Source organism: Quercus suber, unplaced genomic scaffold (genome assembly GCF_002906115.3).
Source record: "Quercus suber isolate HL8 unplaced genomic scaffold, Cork oak 2.0 scaffold_172, whole genome shotgun sequence".
Lineage (NCBI taxonomy): Eukaryota > Viridiplantae > Streptophyta > Magnoliopsida > Fagales > Fagaceae > Quercus > Quercus suber.
In genome coordinates, this window is record NW_027069632.1 from 847,482 (window position 1) to 864,302 (window position 16,821).

Below are 16,821 nucleotides of genomic sequence, written 5' to 3' on the forward strand. Positions count from 1 at the left end.
AACGTGTAACTATTTCAAAACTTGCGGAGCTAGTTACCAGTAATTTTCTTTGCAAGCTTATTTTGTTTAAATAAATAAATTGAATAAAAGTATAGACTGTATAGTTGTTGGTTTTTTTTTTTTTTTTTGGTGGGGGTGGGGGGAACTGAAAAAGTATAGTGTATTTAAAACCAGTAAGTTATAGGAAAAACTTGATGGATGCTTTAAGGGTATTTGCTTAGAAAATATTTTTAGTAACTTTTTATGGGAAAATAAAAAAATAATTAATATTTTTGAGGACTTTTTATATTTCTTGTGAAAATTGTGTCAGAATTTTCTTAAATTGATTTATTAACAATTTTCCTAAGGCATCCATTAATAGAATCCTAAGTTATATCAAAGTTTTGTTGTTTTAGTTGGGTGAGTTATACCGAGAATAAATTTGCTGTTAATGTGCAACAAAATATCCGTTAGCTATCGATGTGAGCGTCATTCCGAGGTGTGTAGGGCTTACCCTTACTTAGATCTTAGATCCTTCCGCGGTTTTAGCCCCATCAAGAGCTACAAGTTGTCCCATAAAAAGTTTTGAATGAAAATTGTATGTTATTTTGAATGAAAATCTCTCCACCACATCTGTGGGTCTGTCACCACTCCGAACATATATATTTTTGTGTTGTCTTTTCCTCTTGATAGCAACAAGTTTTGAATGAAAATTGTATGTTATTTTCTTCATAAATTAGAGATTAGAAATAATATTTCCACAGATTTCATTAAACAAAACATGTTTAGAAATAATTGTGAATTGGCACTAGCCACCACTATTGCCTTGGAAGCAATACAACTTATTGCCTAAATGCTTCCTTTTCTCCAACAATTTGAAACACTTTTCTTGCAATGAGGAACCTTTTACATACAATGGCATACAAATATATGGCTTTTTTCTTTTTTCTTTTTTTCTTGGAAAAAAATGTCATTGCTCGGAAATTTCTAAAGGTTAAATAAAACTTATTTTTCTTTTCCAAGACTTTACTTACTTTATGTTTCCTTTAGCAGTCAAGTCCAAAAGACCTTCCTTTATTTGATGACCTTCCTTTATTTGACGTCCAACAACACCCTTCCCCTCTCGGAACCACCCTCAAAAGAAAAAAAAGAAAAAGAAATATAAAATCGGCTTATCAATAAAATATTAGGATGAAATACAAAGGTGCTAAAGTAGAAAGACAATGACAAATGCAACCATCAAACATATTAAGAAATTACAGTGTTAAAAGTGTCTGATTTGGGTGCTTGTCTTTACTCCTCAATACTCAAGATTCAAAGATCGTTACTTCCACACACAAAAAAAGGGCTTCGGCCATTCTTTTTATAATTTTTGGATAATTCTTTTTTTTTTTTTTTTGGGATTGTGAAACAAACCAATTCAAAGTTACAAACAGAAACATTTGAAACACGTCGACTTCAGCTAGTCCACTACAACAAGAGAATTTGCCCTGACATAAACTTCCTACTCAACATGAAAAGCAGTGTTTCTTCATCCCAACCCAGTTTTACATAGAGACACAAGTCTTCAGACTAAACTACACCACCAGATTGGCGCTAATTATGTTAAAGTGAGCACTGAAAGTCAAAAGCAAAAGCAGAAATTGAAAATAGAAGAAGAAGAGGACTAACGGCTACTTTTATCTAACGGTCTCTTAGACAAAACGATGCCGTTTCACTTAAGTGCACTTTGCCTTGAAGGGAAACGGTATCGTTTAAGTTAAATGGAACGGCGACGTTTCATGCCTCTTCTTCAACAGTAGCAATTCAAGATTTACTCTGCCTCTATCTCTGACTGTGCTCGACGTTCTTAGCTTTGATCTCCAGTGAACAGTTGAGTCTTAAGCCTTCTCAGTAACTGTCATCCAGGCTGTCATCCCTGATTTCACGGAGCAATGATCGCAGGGTGGTTGTAATTCTGTTAAGAGCAGTTTTCCTCTAGAAGATTCTTGATGTATTGTAATTATGCTCTATAAATAGAGCTGTGTATAATGTATTCTCTTTTTGAGCTTGATTCATAGAATATATCTTTTCAGTTTCCAGAAATTTCTCTCTCTTTCTCTCTCTCTGTTACTCATTTTTCCGCCATTGTTAACCAACTTGCAAGCTCCAAATCTTTCAAATTATACCCAACATCTTGTTTTTACTAACAAAAGAATTACAAACCCAACTACTAGAAAACTTTTAAGCAAGAGTCATTAAGGATGGAATGAGGTACAAAACAGTTAAAACAGAGAACTCTGTTTAGGATAGTGTTGCAGCCACTTCCTTTAAACATCATCCAAAACTTGACATCTTTTCTCACACTCTTCACTATGCTTTTCTCTATTTTGATCTATCCTCCATGACTTCTTGTGTTTTTCTGAGATCATATGCGACAGATAGTAGCCCAAACCACTGCATAAGGAACTCCTGAGGCTCTTGCCTTTGATACAGGACAACCCACATAGGTGCCTATTGGGCCGTTGCCAACAATAGCATTGCTGAAATTACCAGCATAACATTTACTGACACACCTTCTGTGCAAGTATCCTATGTACTTTCTTAGAGGCCTTCCTAGCTGAAATTTCATCAGCAAATGTCACAAAACTGAACCCCCTATAACACGTTTTTCTTTCATCCTGAAGCAAAATGCATCACAATATTAGTCTTTTAACAAGCCAATAATATATGGCCAAAACCCAAAAAGGATGTGATAAATGCTAATATATAACAATAAATATCTAAATTATCTTTCTATGATTGATGACATATTAGTTTGTAAGATTTACGAAGCAAAGTTGTAGTATCCCTATCATCATTCATACCATAAACTCATACTAAACCAGCAAATGATGGTGAGGTCAATATGAGTACCACATGGAAAGAGTTGGTTCTAGCAAGTAGCATACAATAGATAACACCAAGAAGAACCAGTGAATTAAAACGGAATGTGCTTACACATAACTTGTGCACAGATAATTCCATGATAAGGGCTAACAACAAAACGAAGAAAATGTGCAAACAAGGTGTTCATTTGCTATTGTTTATATCAATAAAATTAGCGCATATTCTTAAAAGCTCACCATTAATGACAATGACTTGGTTGCCTCCGATAAATGCTGTGATTCTCCTTGCAAGTGTCCAATCTACTATATCTTTGGTACTCCTTGGACAACAAGCAAATAAAAATAACACAACTTATTGTAAAAAGCGGCCGTATCCATGGAATAAGATGCACTGCTCAAACATCCATGGGTCTGAAAATGAAATAACACAATACTAGTCTTTCCCAAAATCAGCACTGTAGTGGACACTGGATTTGAATCTTTTTGCTTCATTCAGCTTCCACACAGCCTGCAACAATATGAACAAATGAAACAGAGCATACCAATGCTCCTAAATTGTCTAAGAGACCACATGAATCACAATTACAATTAGTAGCATAGAAGAAAATGCTAGAGATTCCAAAGAAATCTACAAAAATTAGTGAACAGGGAGAAAATGTGGCCTCCCCCAGGTCAGCCAACAACACTATAAGTCTATAAGTTGCTTGGCAGAATCAGAACAAAGTTTTGAATGAAAGAAAGGGTTTACCTTCATGAAATCCTCATGCTGACACAATCCCGTTCTGCACAAATTGCTGACATTCCAGCCTCTCTGCCAAAATTTCGAAGATCAGCCCTATTAAAGCCCTAGGACAATTTGCAACAAATAACTAGATTAAGAAGCCATGATAATCAAATGAAAGCTGGCACCAGCCAAAATCAATCACCTCTGCAAGCTTTACAACAGCTTCATAGTCAATTTCACCTTGTTTGGCCAGCAGCATGAATATTAAGGATTTCCATTCTTGATTCCTTCTCAAAGAATGCACCACTGTAGAAGAGGGATCTGCAGCCACCATATCATTTGCAATAGGAGCAGCATGCTCTAATACAATCTGCAACAGATGGCATTCAAGATTACTATTAGGCCAACAAATAAATGAGAACACGTTGTTTTATAATTATCTTCAATATGCTAGGTCAACACAACTCATTGCAGGTGATTCTAAGAGGATTCCAAACGCACTACATTGCTGGTGCTTGTCATGGCAATGGTAGCTGTAAGTCTATAACTCATTAAAGGATATTGGAGGTACCAGATAACTTGAATTAGTTAGCATGCAGTTGCATGTGCACCCACCATTTCTTAACTATTTAAGCAGAGAACACGATGAGCTTGTCCTACAGTTTGAGGATACAAATACTACCAATTTTTTCCCTTCACTTGCTATAGTAGCTTGTCTCAGAAATAAATGAAGGAGAAGGCCATATTGTTAGACTTATGGTTAAGTGATTAAACTTACCATTTCCTAAAAGCTTAAGCTTTTAGGAGAATCGGTAATTTAACATGGTATCAGAGCAGGAGATCCTGAATTCGATTCCTGGCTTTACTTTACCTCCTCTGTAAAATGTTAAATTCCCACCTGTTGGGCCCCCACTTATTAAGGGGAAGTTTAAGTCCACAAGTGAGGGGGAGTGTTAGACTTATGGTTAAGTGATTAAACTTACCATTTCCTAAAAGTTTAAGCTTTTAGAACAATCGGTAATTTAACACATATTCATGGCAAAACAAAAAGGTATTACCCTTAGGGCTGGTAAACCATGCCGTTCAACCTGGCTATATTGATCACTGATTGGGTCATCTGATTCTCAATGCCTGTTAAAAATGCCCAAATAAATTTGGGCGCTGAGCAGCTTCGAATGAAGAATACTACCACACCAAATATATAGAGGCTTAACATCCCACTCACATACCTGAGAGCAAAATCCTTTTGCAAGTCCTACAAGCCTTGGGGTAAGCTCCATTCCTGGATTAACAAAAAAAAAAATACCTTAGGCCCTTTTTAAGAAAAGAAATGCCAATGAATTAAAAGAAAAAAGAAATATACAGCCACAAACAAGTTTCATAAGAGAAGAGAGAGAGATGGTGACTTACAAAAAAAAAAAAAGAGAAAAATAGCGTATCAGCCTTGCAGATTCATCAAAGCTACCAATTTCAATGGATTTCACTTCCTTGCAATCAGAGTCATCTTGTCTTGTGTGCTTGAATTCTCAATCTAGATTCCGAAACATGGAATGAGTCTATCAATTAGATTAGGGAGTCGTATCCTCTTTGGTGTGGTATGTCAACACATTTAAGTGGCTAAACCATTTCGGAATTTCACTTCCAGGAATGTTGACACCATATACCCGGCATGGTTCACAGACTCTCTGAATCATAAAAATCATGAGGTTTAGAATTTCACATGCAAGAGAGGGAAAAAAAAAAAAATATATATATATATAAATATGTAATCTTTTTTGGGAGTAACAGAGAGGGAGATACCTGGTCATTAATATAGAACGAGTTAAAGCTCATTGATCTGAGTGATTCTCAAAAGTTGATTGAGACCATGGATTTCAGTGGAGCCCAAATCTTAAGCATTTGATTCTTCGACGTTGTACAAAATTGTATAAAATTCATGCATCTCTCGAAAATCTCAAATGGCTTATTCAATTGGATTTAAATGGTTGCAAATGTCTTGAAATCCTTCCACCCATGTTCAGCTTGGAATCTCTTAAAGTTTTTGATCTTTCTAGTTGTTCAAGACTAAGAAGTTTCCAGAAATTGTGGGAAATATGTCACGTTTGACAGAATTATATTTGAATGAGACTGCCATAGAAGAGTTGCCATCATCAGTGGAGCATTTAATTGGCCTTACTTCTTGAGTCTAAGAAATTGCAAGAATCTTTCAAGTCTTACGGATGCTACTTGTAGAATGACATCTCTAAAAACTCTCATCTTATCTGGTTGCTCAAAACTTGACAAACTACCTGAGAACTTGGGGAATCTCGAAGGTCTGGAAGTGCTAGATGTGAGTGGAAGTGCTATAGAAGAGTTGCCATCATCAGTGGAGCATTTAATTGGCCTTACTTTTTGAGTCTAAGAAATTGCAAGAATCTTTCAAGTCTTACAGATGCTACCTGTACAATGACATCTCTAAAAACTCTCATCTTATCTGGTTGCTCAAAACTTGATGAACTACCTGAGAACTTGGGGAATCTTGAAGATCTGGAAGTGCTAGATGTGAGTGGAACAGCTATAAAAGCACTACCTTCTCTGCTGTTCCTTTAAAAAATCTCAGAGTAATATCTCTCTGTAGATGTGATGGGCTATCATCCAAATCATTGAATAAGCTCCTTGGTTTTCTTATATTTCTCGTCATCTTTAATATACTTATATCTGTAAGGAAATAATTTTGTTTGCCTCCCGAAAAGTATTATTCAGCTATCTGATCCATGAGAACCTTTTTTGAATATTGCACAAGTCTTTGATCATTGCAAGAGCTTCCATTAAATATACAGCGTATTGATGCAACAGACTGTACCTCACTGGAAACTTTATCAGTGAGACCTGAAGATGATTTTCGCCAACTCCTTGTCTTTTAATTGCGTAATTGAGAATCAAGGCTACAATAACATGTTAACAACTAAACATTGCTAAGACATTATGTCATTAATGACCAGGTATCTCCCTCTTACTNATGATGATGAAGCTTTGAGCTTTTTAGTTGGAGAGTTTTCAAGGAACCCTATCCTGAAAAAGATTATGAGAGTTGTCTAAGGATTTTTGAATATGCTAAAGGCATTCCTTTAGCTATTATAGTTTTAGGCTCTTTCTTGATTAAGAGAAGCATACATGAATGGAAAAGTGCTCTAAATAGACCAAAACAACCCCTTACTTGTATATACAGCATCCACATCACATCTTGTAAACAAATGTCTATCTCTACTTATTAAAATAATTCTACTTCCAGGACCAAACCAATCATGTTTCCCTGCTAGTGCTTCTAGTTGTTTTCCTCCATCCACATCATCAAGAACAAGAAGAACCCTTTTATCGCGTAGTCTATTCCCTATAACATCGATTCCCTCATGAACGTTTGATATCCTTATTTTGCTTGGCGCGAGGACCTCAGAGATAAGCTGTTTCTGTAATGAAACTAAACCTTGATTTTGAGTTTCTTCTCTAACATTAGCAATAAAACTGCTGGCTTCAAAGTTATCAGAAATTCTTCTATAAATTTCTTGTGCAAGAGTTGTTTTACCCATCCCACCCATCCCGCAAATCCCAACAAAGCGAACACCACCCAACCCTTCACACAAATAATTTTCCAACATTTCCTCCACACGGGAGTCTATTCCAACAAGGTCTTTAGAAATAGCCCCTAAGAATCTACAATTCAATTCACTAGATATCCTTCCAACGATTTCTTGGATAACTTTTGATTCATACCTGCAAAGATAGCAGAACAATAATATTGACAAGGTAGAGCTAGCAAAATTAATTTAGAGACAAAACATTCAGCATAAGTACGACCTTAGCTTCGTTCAGTATCAAAAGGAAACTCAAAGTGTATAGTGTGTGTGTATATATATATATATATATAAACAATAAATAAATTTAGAATTAAAAATTAACATACATAGTCATACCATAATTTGAAAAGAAAATAAATTCTCACCTATCCTGTAAATCCCATCCAGAAAGATTAGCAACTTCTGTCAAAGCAGCTTTCCAAATGCGCACATCTTCTTTGTCGCTATCTTCGAAACGCTCTTCATGTTTCTTAAAGGCTTCTGCATAAATCTCCCTTTGATTTCTCACATCACTTGGATCCACGTAGTGGAAAACTGGCAGCACTACTAACCCTGTCTTTTTCATGCAATCGACAATCTTTGCTAGCTCAATCAAGCACCACCTCGAAGAAGCATAGTCGCTTGAGAGAATTACAATAGCAAACCTTGATTCTTTTATTGCTTTAAATAGCCCTGGGCCAATAGGTGTTCCCCGCTCGAGTTTTTCATCATCCCTAAAAGTGGATATGCCTTTTTTTTCCAAACCAGCGTATAGATGGTCTGTGAATTTTTTGCGGGTGTCCTCCCCTCTGAAACTGATGAAGACATCGTGTTTCGATCCACGGGCAGAAGAAGAAGAAGAAGGAGAAGGAATTGAAGCCATGAAGGAATTGGATGTGCTTGAACTGTGAGCGAGTGATTTAGGAAATTGAGGTGTGACTGAAAAAGCTCAAAGAGCCTCTTGAAATAACGCTGGGCATGCAGTGGAGTCTAAAGTGAGACCAGCCGTCATGGGTCAAAGAATTCATATAGAAAGACCGGCAAAAGTTTGCCTGCCAAGGGCAATTACATAATTTAGTTTTTATCTTTTTTATTTTTTTGATAGGATACATTTTATCTATTTCTTTTGCCGGGAATAAATTATTTGAAATGCTAAACTAGTGTTATTTATTTATTTATAGGTAATTGAAATATATATTAAGAACTAAGAATCAATGTTATGTATAATGTTTCAGATTCTATTTTAATTTATCTATTAAAATGAAATATTTTCGTAGCGTTAATACAAAAAATACCAGGGATCAACATTATAAAACCGCCCTCAATCTTCCTCATTCGAGAGAAAACTGAATTGAAAATGTCCGACCATATTTTGGACGAAATTGCCCCTTCGAACGTTCCCCAGAATCATTAAAAAGTAATACAGGTGGCAGGTGCTTTCATTCACTTTACACCATTTCATTGGGAAATGAGAAAAAGTAGGTAGCGGGAACCTTCTTGGAAAGTTACTCCCAAAATGTGATTTATTTTTTAACTATTAATAATTGTATTATAATAATAATCTTACTATATTTATGAATTATGATTAAAAAAAAACTATATTAACGTTTATTATTATTATAATTATATATTTATTTATTATTNTATGCTTTATTTGGTTATAAACGAGGGAAGGGAAGAGAAAAGAAATGAATAGTAGAAAGAAAATTAAAAGAAAAATTTAAATCTCTCGTGTATTTCTAGAAATAAGGAGAGAAGGGGAAAAGAAAAGAAATTTTTTTTTTTTTATTTCCTTTGTTTGGTTTGCAATAAGAAAAGAATTGAAAAGAAATTTAAAAAAAAAAAAAAAAAAAAACTTTTATGCCCATATAAATGTGAAAGATGCATAAAATTTATGGACAAATATGTAACGTCATAAAATTTTAATGGGGCATTTTTATATTTAAATATCACTTAAATGATATTTGTAGGGATAAATTCCCAAATTCATGTGTAGTTGGGCCTTGGCCAAGAACTTTGATTTGTTTGAGGAGGGATAAACGGTAGTGAGAGTGTCAAGCTCAGAACCCTATAAGTAAACTACATGCAAGAGGGTTGAGAAAGTCGATCCGAGGAGGGTTATAAGGCAAGGGTGGGAGGCGTCTCTCTCCGATGTGGGATTGAGCAAACCCTTGAGGATAGACTCAACGCTGTTTTTAAAGAAAACAATACTTGATTGGGGGCCGAGGCGAAAGTCCTCCCACAAAAATTATGTTTTTTTTTTTCCCCCTTCTGTAAATTAGAGAATATATATTTCATTAGAAATAATATTTGCACTAATTTAATTAAACAATGTGTGTATAAAATAAAAATAATAATTTTGTAGGGACCGGGTTTGGGCACTTCTGCGGGCTGAGAGAGTGGACCCAAGCCCAGCTTGCCCTGCAATGAATTTATAGAGAGTAGGCTCAAGAACTAGGCCATAGTAAAGAATGCAACTACCCTGCATGGTTGCATGTGGGCTTAACAACCTAAACATGAATTGGGGTACACAATGATGCTCCTCGGACTTGCCTTCCGGAGCTTGGAGTTCTTATTATTTCTTTGAAGATTGATTACAAGGATTGAGAGAATACAAGTTACTACAGTACTTCTTAATGCAGATTTTTCGTTTTTTCTTTCAAGAGAGACTCCTTACATTATATACACCTCTCTCAACTGATTCTAACCCTACATTCGTTGATCAGCCAGGCCACCACTTGAGAGCCTGTCCTATCAGCCGCATTCTCATTCCTCCTGTGGGTTGCAGCACCCAAGACAGCATTTTTCAGGAGTCCTATCCTCATTAATGCGGCCAGGACGTTAGTTGAGGGCATTTAATGTGGAGGTGACAGCTCGCCTTAGACTTGCTCCTTCACCCGTGCTCCCGTCGCCGATGCGTGGCGCTTGCCATTTCCTCCTCGGATATTCAAGAAGACCCCTCTTTGGTGCTCGTGTACTTCTAAGGTCTCGGATGTCCGAGGACGAGGTCATCCTCGGATATGTTCCTTGGGGGCCGGACACTGTACTTTCATCTTCGGACCCCACATGCATCCTCAGCACGGGCCTCTGGGCCTGGTTTAAGGTGGGCCGAGGCTGCTTGATTTTCTGGCCCCACAAATTTAATTTGAATAGATACCTAATGAATTTAAACTATATAAAAAAAAAAAAGACAATTATTCTTTAGAAATAATTGTGATTAGTAGGGGTGTGCTCGGTTCGGTTTCGGTTGGTTTATATGGGTATGGCCAACCGAAACCAAATATTTCGGTTTGTGAAATTCTCAACCAAAACCGATTGAAATGGCTGAAATCCATCAAGTTCGGTGTATTTCGGTTTCAGTCGGTTTCGGTCGCTTTTCGGTTTTTCAAAGAGAGGGTTATTGAGATTTTCAAAACCACGCTCTTTCAAACGATAAAGCAAAAACCAAAACATATAAAATCACACGCAGAATTGTTAAAAACCACAGGCTCAAAACTTTTCACACAGATCACTCTAAAGCAAAATCACTATTCACTTGAAAAGAAAAATCGCAGTATAAACGAAACAAAACAAACATAGTCTAAAGTGTAAAAAAAAAAACTCACCGATTATATGAGAATCAGAGATATATGAGTCAGAGAGACTGAAGAATTTGAGTGAAGAAAGCTTGAGAAAGCTTCTTCTTCTATTTTGCTCTGTATGTGTGTGTCAAACAATCGCAACGATGATTCCAAGGAAAAAGACAGAAAAAATTGAGAGAAAAAGTTGGGGAAAGGGGCGGCTGAACTGAAGAAAAGAAAAGGGAAGAATAAAATAGGGGAGGGGTATTTCTGTATTTATCTAATGCTTTAGGGTTTTAAAAAATTAAATAGCAAAAACACAAGCCCCCACGTGAAGGCTCGAACCTCGGATCAGCTAGCCAAACCACAAAGTAGCATACCACTAAGCCACTAATCAATTATGTAACAAAGTTACATAAATAAATATATATATATATATATATATATATATTCGGTTGATTCGGCTCAGTTTGGTTTCGGGTGAAAAAATCCAGCATCAAAACCAAAACTGAAATTTTCGATTTTTTAAAAATGAAACCGAAACCGAACTGAACCGAAACTGAACTGAAAATTTGGCAACAGTTCAATCAGTTTTAGTCGGTTTGTTCGGTTTGTTGGTTTTTTGCACACCTCTAGTGGTTAGTGTGAATTGGCACTAGTGGTAGAGGTAAAAAATTTTCTAAAAAAAGGCTAAACTACTATTGACTCTTTATATTTTAATATCCTTAATTATGCTTTAAATGCTCCTAAAATTAATGATTTATATATGACAAAAAAGTCGATATTAAAAGAAAAATAAATAAGACAATCGAGGCAGATTTAAAGGACAAATGCATCAGATAATTTTTCCTAGTTACCGATTGAGGTAGTCCAGATTCAAAAGAATAGAATTGCAAAAAGTACAAAAATTTTATTAATTAAAGAACACAACATTACTCAAATAACAAATATTAAAACGACAATCCAATTTGATAAACCTTAAAATCCTCTACTAGAAAAATTGATATAAAAAATCATATGATTTATTCATCATAGTAGTAGTAATAGACCTCTAATTCCCTGTATTCTTCGTCAACATCGTTTTTTTTTTTTTAATAATCAAAAACCATAAAATTTTCAAAACTCCTTAAGCAACTTCCTAACTTGCTCAAGTGTCACAAACAGAACCATAGTAAAAGGCCCTTGCCTAGAAATTGTGGGTATAAACCCTTTATAAAAGGCCATGGGTCCCTCGGCTCTCACGGTCTTCAAAGCAGAATCTAGGGCCCCACTGTACGGTGGGATCGACCCGAGCTCCACCTTCATGTTCATGACACGCATCTTGATCACGTCCACAAGATTCGACGCAACGGACGCCACGAAACCCGCCGCGAAACTCGCTGTCACGTGCGTCCCGAGACCGTCGTTCATGACGTGGTTCTCGATTATCATTTCCTTAAACTGGTCGTAAGAGTCTAGCTGCGAAGCTGTCATGATCATGGCTCGGTTTACCATTAGAGCCGAGCCGCGCCACAAGCTAGCCACGCCTTCTTGCTTAGCCATTTGGGAGATAGCATCGGTCACGCCCTTGTAGTTTCGGCGCTGAGCCATTAGGAGCCGACCATCGGCTTGCATGCGAACCATCGCCACGTCGGCTGGGTTCCCAACAGCCGCGCTGATTGCGTCGGCTATTAAGCCAGCTCCGATTTTGTGGGCCAGCGAGAGGTGGCCCGTTTCCTTGTGGGCCCACTTGGTTTTGAGCACGTCGTAGAGGCCCATTCTAGTGGTGGAGTAGAGTGTTTGGTGGAGCATGGTGGCGGAGACGTCAGAGTACAAGGTGGCGAGGGCTTCGCGTTGGACAAAATGGGAGGAGATGTGTAAGCACAAAGATCAGGCAGGAGTGGGTTTTAAGGATCTTACCATGTTTAATGATGCAATGTTGGCTAAACTCTCTTGGAGATTGCTCCATGATGATAATTCTCTTTTCTTTAGAGTTTTTAAGGCAAGATTTTTCCCCAATGGCATAATATTGGATGCGAAAGATTCTGCCTTTGCCTCATATGCTTGGAAGAGCATTCTAAAAGGGAGAGAGTTGATCTTGAAAGGGGCTTTATGGTGAGTGGGAGATGGAAAACAAATAAAAATTTGGGGAGACAATTGGCTGCTAACAAGAAATTAGCCAAAAGTCACTTCCCCAATGATATTTGGACAACAGAATTCAGCTGTGGAAGTCCTGATTAATCAATCCACCCGAAGATGGAGGCAAGAAGTTATTGATCACTACTTTAACGAAACAAAGGCCGAAATCATAAAAAACATTCCTTTGAGTTCCTATACTCAAAGTGACACTCTGTTATGGCCTTTCACATCGAATGGACAGTACATGGTGAACTCAGGTTACAGGTTCCTCTTTGAAGAGAATAGCACAAGCCAACTCATTCAACAACCCTCATCGCACTCCTCTGGTTGCTAGAAAAAATTGTGGAAGTTGGATATCCCAAACAAGATCAAAAACTTCGTTTGGCGCTCCTGTAGAGAAGCACTCCTAACCAAAGCAAACCTGCATCATAGAAAAATCACAGCTGATGCATTGTGTGATCAGTGCAAGGTACAAACGGAGGACTGGTCACATGCTTTATTTTTTTGTTCTAATGTGCAGGGTATTTGGGCAACGGATCAATAGTGGCATTGGCTGTTAACGATGCAAGGAAAGACAACAATGGAGATTTTCAGTCGTGCATTGGAGGAAGACGAAGACCCTACTTTGATAGCCTACATGGCATGGATGCTATAGGATCGCAGAAACAAGTCTCGCACAAATGAGACTCAGTGCCCACTAAACCAGGTTCTGCAACTCGCAAGGGAATGGAAGAGGGAGTTCCAATCAGCCCAAACAATTTTTTCGAAGCAGTTACACCAAAAGCACACTAGATGGAAGCCACCTGACGTGGGAAAGTTCAAAGTCAACTATGATGGAGCAATTTTCAAAGAACAAGGCAGGGCTGGAATCAGCGTGGTCATCCGCAACTCAGAAGGAGCAGTGTTGGCCTCCCTTTCACAGCAAATACCTCTGCCAACCACAGTCGCACAGGTTGAAGCTTCGGCAGCACGAAGAGCAGCTAAATTCGCCTTGGATATGGGCATCAATCAAGTCGTCATTGAGGGAGATTCCGAAGTCATTTACAAGGACTTAACCAATCCCAAACCTTCTCTTGCTTTACACGGACACCTAATTTTTGATGTATTATAGATAGCAAATGCTTTTTCTCATTTTAGTTGTACTCATGTTTGTCGAACAGGAAATAATGTAGCCCATAGTTTGGCTAGAAGGGCTATTTCGACATCTAATATAAATGTCTGGATGGATGAAGTACCACCAGATATTCTCCAGCTTGTACAGGCTGATTTAACAGCCTTGGTTTAATTGAATTTAAAGTCTTCTTCCTTAAAAATAAAAAAAAAAATAAATTAAGAGCATTCATTAACATGATCCTTATTTTATGGGATATGTTAACCATAAAATAATGTAAATGATTTTACTAAGTGAACCACCTCAACAGTAACTGGTAGTCACGCACCCAATAAATGTATGACAACTAGGTTTCAACAATGAGTAACTATTTCAAAACTTGTGGAGCTAGTTACCAATAATTTTCTTTGCAAGTTTACTTTGTTTAAAAAAATAAATTCAAGTTTTAAATGAAAATTACGTTTTTCTTTTTTTCCCTTCTGTAAATTAGAGAATATATATTTCATTAGAAATAATATTTCCACTAATTTAATTAAACAATGTGTGTTTAAAATAAAAAATAATTTAATTTGAATAGATACCTAATGAATTTAAACTATAAGAAAAAAAAAAAAAAAGGACAATTATTCTTTAGAATTAATTGTGGTTAGTGTGAATTGGCACTAGTGGCAAAGCTAAAATTTTTTCACAAAAAAGGCTAAACTAATATTGACGTTTTATATTTTAATATCTTTAATTCTGCTTTAAATGCTCTTAAAATTAATGATTAATATATGACAAAAAAGTCAATATTAAAAGATAAATAAAGAAGACAATAATAAATTAAACAATGTTTATACTTTCAAAAAAAAAATAAAAATAAAAGGGAGCCATTACTTAACATTTATTCAAACAATTTTAGTGTACACCCAAGCCCCTCCCTCCGTCTTTGATTGGAGGGGTAACGTCCACCATTGCCAAGGAAAGAGCATCTCCTGCATAAGATAATTTTTCCTAATGCACAATTGAGGCAGTCCAGATTCAAAAGAATAGAATTGCAAAAAGTACAAAAATTTTATTAATTAAAGAACACAGCATTACTCAAATAACAAATATTAAAACGACAATCCAATTTGATAAACCTTAAAATCCTCTACTACAAAAATAGATATAAAAAATCATATGATTTATTCAAAGTAGTAATAGTAGTAGATCTCTAATTCCCTGCATTCTTCGTCAACATCATTTTTTTTTTAAAAATAAAAAGCCATAAAGTTTTCAAAACTCCTTAAGCAACTTCCTAACTTGCTCAAGTGTCACAAACAGAACCACAGTAAAAGGCCCTTGCCTAGAAATTGTGGGTATGAACCCTTTATAAAGGGCCATGGGTCCCTCAGCTCTCACAGTCTTCAGAGCACAATCTAGGGCCCCACTGTACGGTGCGACCGACCCGGGCTCCACCTTCATGTTCATGACACGCGTCTTGATCACGTCGACCGGATTCGACGCAACGGACGCCACGAAACCCGCCGCGAAACTCGCCGTCACGTGCGTCCCGAGTCCGTCGTTCATGACGTGGTTCTCGATTATCATTTCCTTAAACTGGTCGTACGAGGCCAGCTGCGAAGCCGTCACGATCATGGCTCGGTTTACCGTTAGAGCCGAGCCGCGCCACAAGCTAGCCACGCCTTCTTGCTTAGCCATTTGGGAGATAGCGTCGGTCACGCCCTTGTAGTTTCGGCGCTGAGCCATCGGGAGCCGACCGTCGGCTTGCATTCGAACCATCGCCACGTCGGCTGGGTTCCCAACAGCCGCGCCGATAGCGCCGGCTATCAAGCCGGCTCCGATTTTGTGAGGCAGTGAGAAGTGGCCCGTTTCATTGTGGGCCCACTTGGTTTTGAGCACGTCGTAGAGGCCCATTCTGGTGGTGGAGTAGAGTGTTTGGCGGAGAACGGTGGCGGAGACGCCGGAGTACAAGGCGGCGAGGCCTTCGGTTTGGACGATTTTCATGCCCACGGAAATGGGTCCAGCGGAAGCGCGTGGAGGCGGCGGCGGTGGCAGTGGGAGAGATGGCGCGTGTGGGACGTGGAGGTTGTGGAAGGCGAAAGCCGGACGGAGATTGTGGATTGGCTGGGGGTTAGGCGCGTGAACTTTCTCACCCTGGAGTTGCATGCGGACTTTGATTAGATCTAGTGGGTGAGTGGAACATCCTGCGACAATGGATGCAATGCCACCCTCGACAAATCCCTTGACACCCATAATTGCACGTAAAAATGAGAACTTCGTGTGTTCTAGAAATGTCTAGAGAAATTAAACGAGAGTTTTGTGCACTGGGTACGATGAATACCGATATGGGAATCAAAGAGTGTAATTAGGACCAGTTGGAACTGGGGTTCATCTCACTGGAGACCAGGAGATGGGAATGGATGCCGAAGGCGATGGTGGAGGAGTGAGGAACGCTAGGTCTTTGAGACATATGATGTAAGAGAAAAATGGGTTTCTGTTGTGTTTGGAGGCCAAGAGAGTTGGAGTGTATATATATATGGTTTTGTGGGAGGAGAGAGAGAGTAAGAAAAAAAAGAAAAGAAAAAAAGAAATTGGATACGCGGCCACGGCGCAAGCTGGGTCTTAGAAGGAACTATAACGCGTTCGGTGGGGGCCCAAGTGATGCCCTAGACTTTTTATTACAACGAAACCAAATTAAATGTTGTTGGTTGTTACTACTAAGTTAGGTCCACAGTGGCTTAATGACTCGTGACTCATGAGTCATAAGCGTGTGTTTATTGACCGAACCCAAATGGATCCGAAATTATAGGAGCCAGTCTAAACGTTTAAAAAGTAAAATATAAAATCATGGGAATTTTTATTTTTTGGTCTTAATAAACGGACG

The 16,821-nt window shown here is 37.9% G+C and overlaps 3 protein-coding genes, 1 long non-coding RNA gene and 1 pseudogene across 4 annotated transcripts; all 5 read right to left on the reverse strand.

Moving 5' to 3' along the window:
• Positions 1–2,112: 2,112 nt before the first annotated feature.
• Positions 2,113–4,793, reverse strand: LOC112005301 (26S proteasome regulatory subunit 10B homolog A-like; annotated as a pseudogene).
• A 1,947-nt stretch (positions 4,794–6,740) lies between these two features.
• Positions 6,741–8,211, reverse strand: LOC136061066 (disease resistance protein RPV1-like). The gene is made up of 2 exons (XM_065778030.1): positions 7,550–8,211; positions 6,741–7,320 (listed from the first exon to the last, which is right to left on the reverse strand). The coding sequence occupies exons 1-2, from the start codon at positions 8,044–8,046 to the stop codon at positions 6,741–6,743; spliced, it is 1,077 nt and encodes a 358-aa protein (XP_065634102.1). The 5' UTR covers positions 8,047–8,211.
• A 1,473-nt stretch (positions 8,212–9,684) lies between these two features.
• On the reverse strand, positions 9,685–10,948 carry LOC136069467 (uncharacterized). The gene is made up of 2 exons (XR_010630685.1): positions 10,769–10,948; positions 9,685–10,334 (listed from the first exon to the last, which is right to left on the reverse strand). It is a non-coding gene; the product is annotated as an uncharacterized LOC136069467 (long non-coding RNA).
• Positions 10,949–11,669: 721 nt separating this feature from the next.
• On the reverse strand, positions 11,670–12,580 carry LOC112005002 (mitochondrial uncoupling protein 4; the record flags this gene model as incomplete). Its single annotated transcript, XM_024037247.2, has 1 exon — positions 11,670–12,580. A coding segment is annotated over one exon (741 nt), but the record flags the coding sequence as incomplete, so codon positions are not given.
• A 2,462-nt stretch (positions 12,581–15,042) lies between these two features.
• Positions 15,043–16,456, reverse strand: LOC112004955 (mitochondrial uncoupling protein 4). The gene has a single exon (XM_024037195.2). It carries the CDS (start codon positions 16,188–16,190, stop codon positions 15,210–15,212), a length of 981 nt encoding a protein of 326 aa, XP_023892963.2. The 5' UTR covers positions 16,191–16,456; the 3' UTR covers positions 15,043–15,209.
• Between the last annotated feature and the right edge of the window lie 365 nt (positions 16,457–16,821).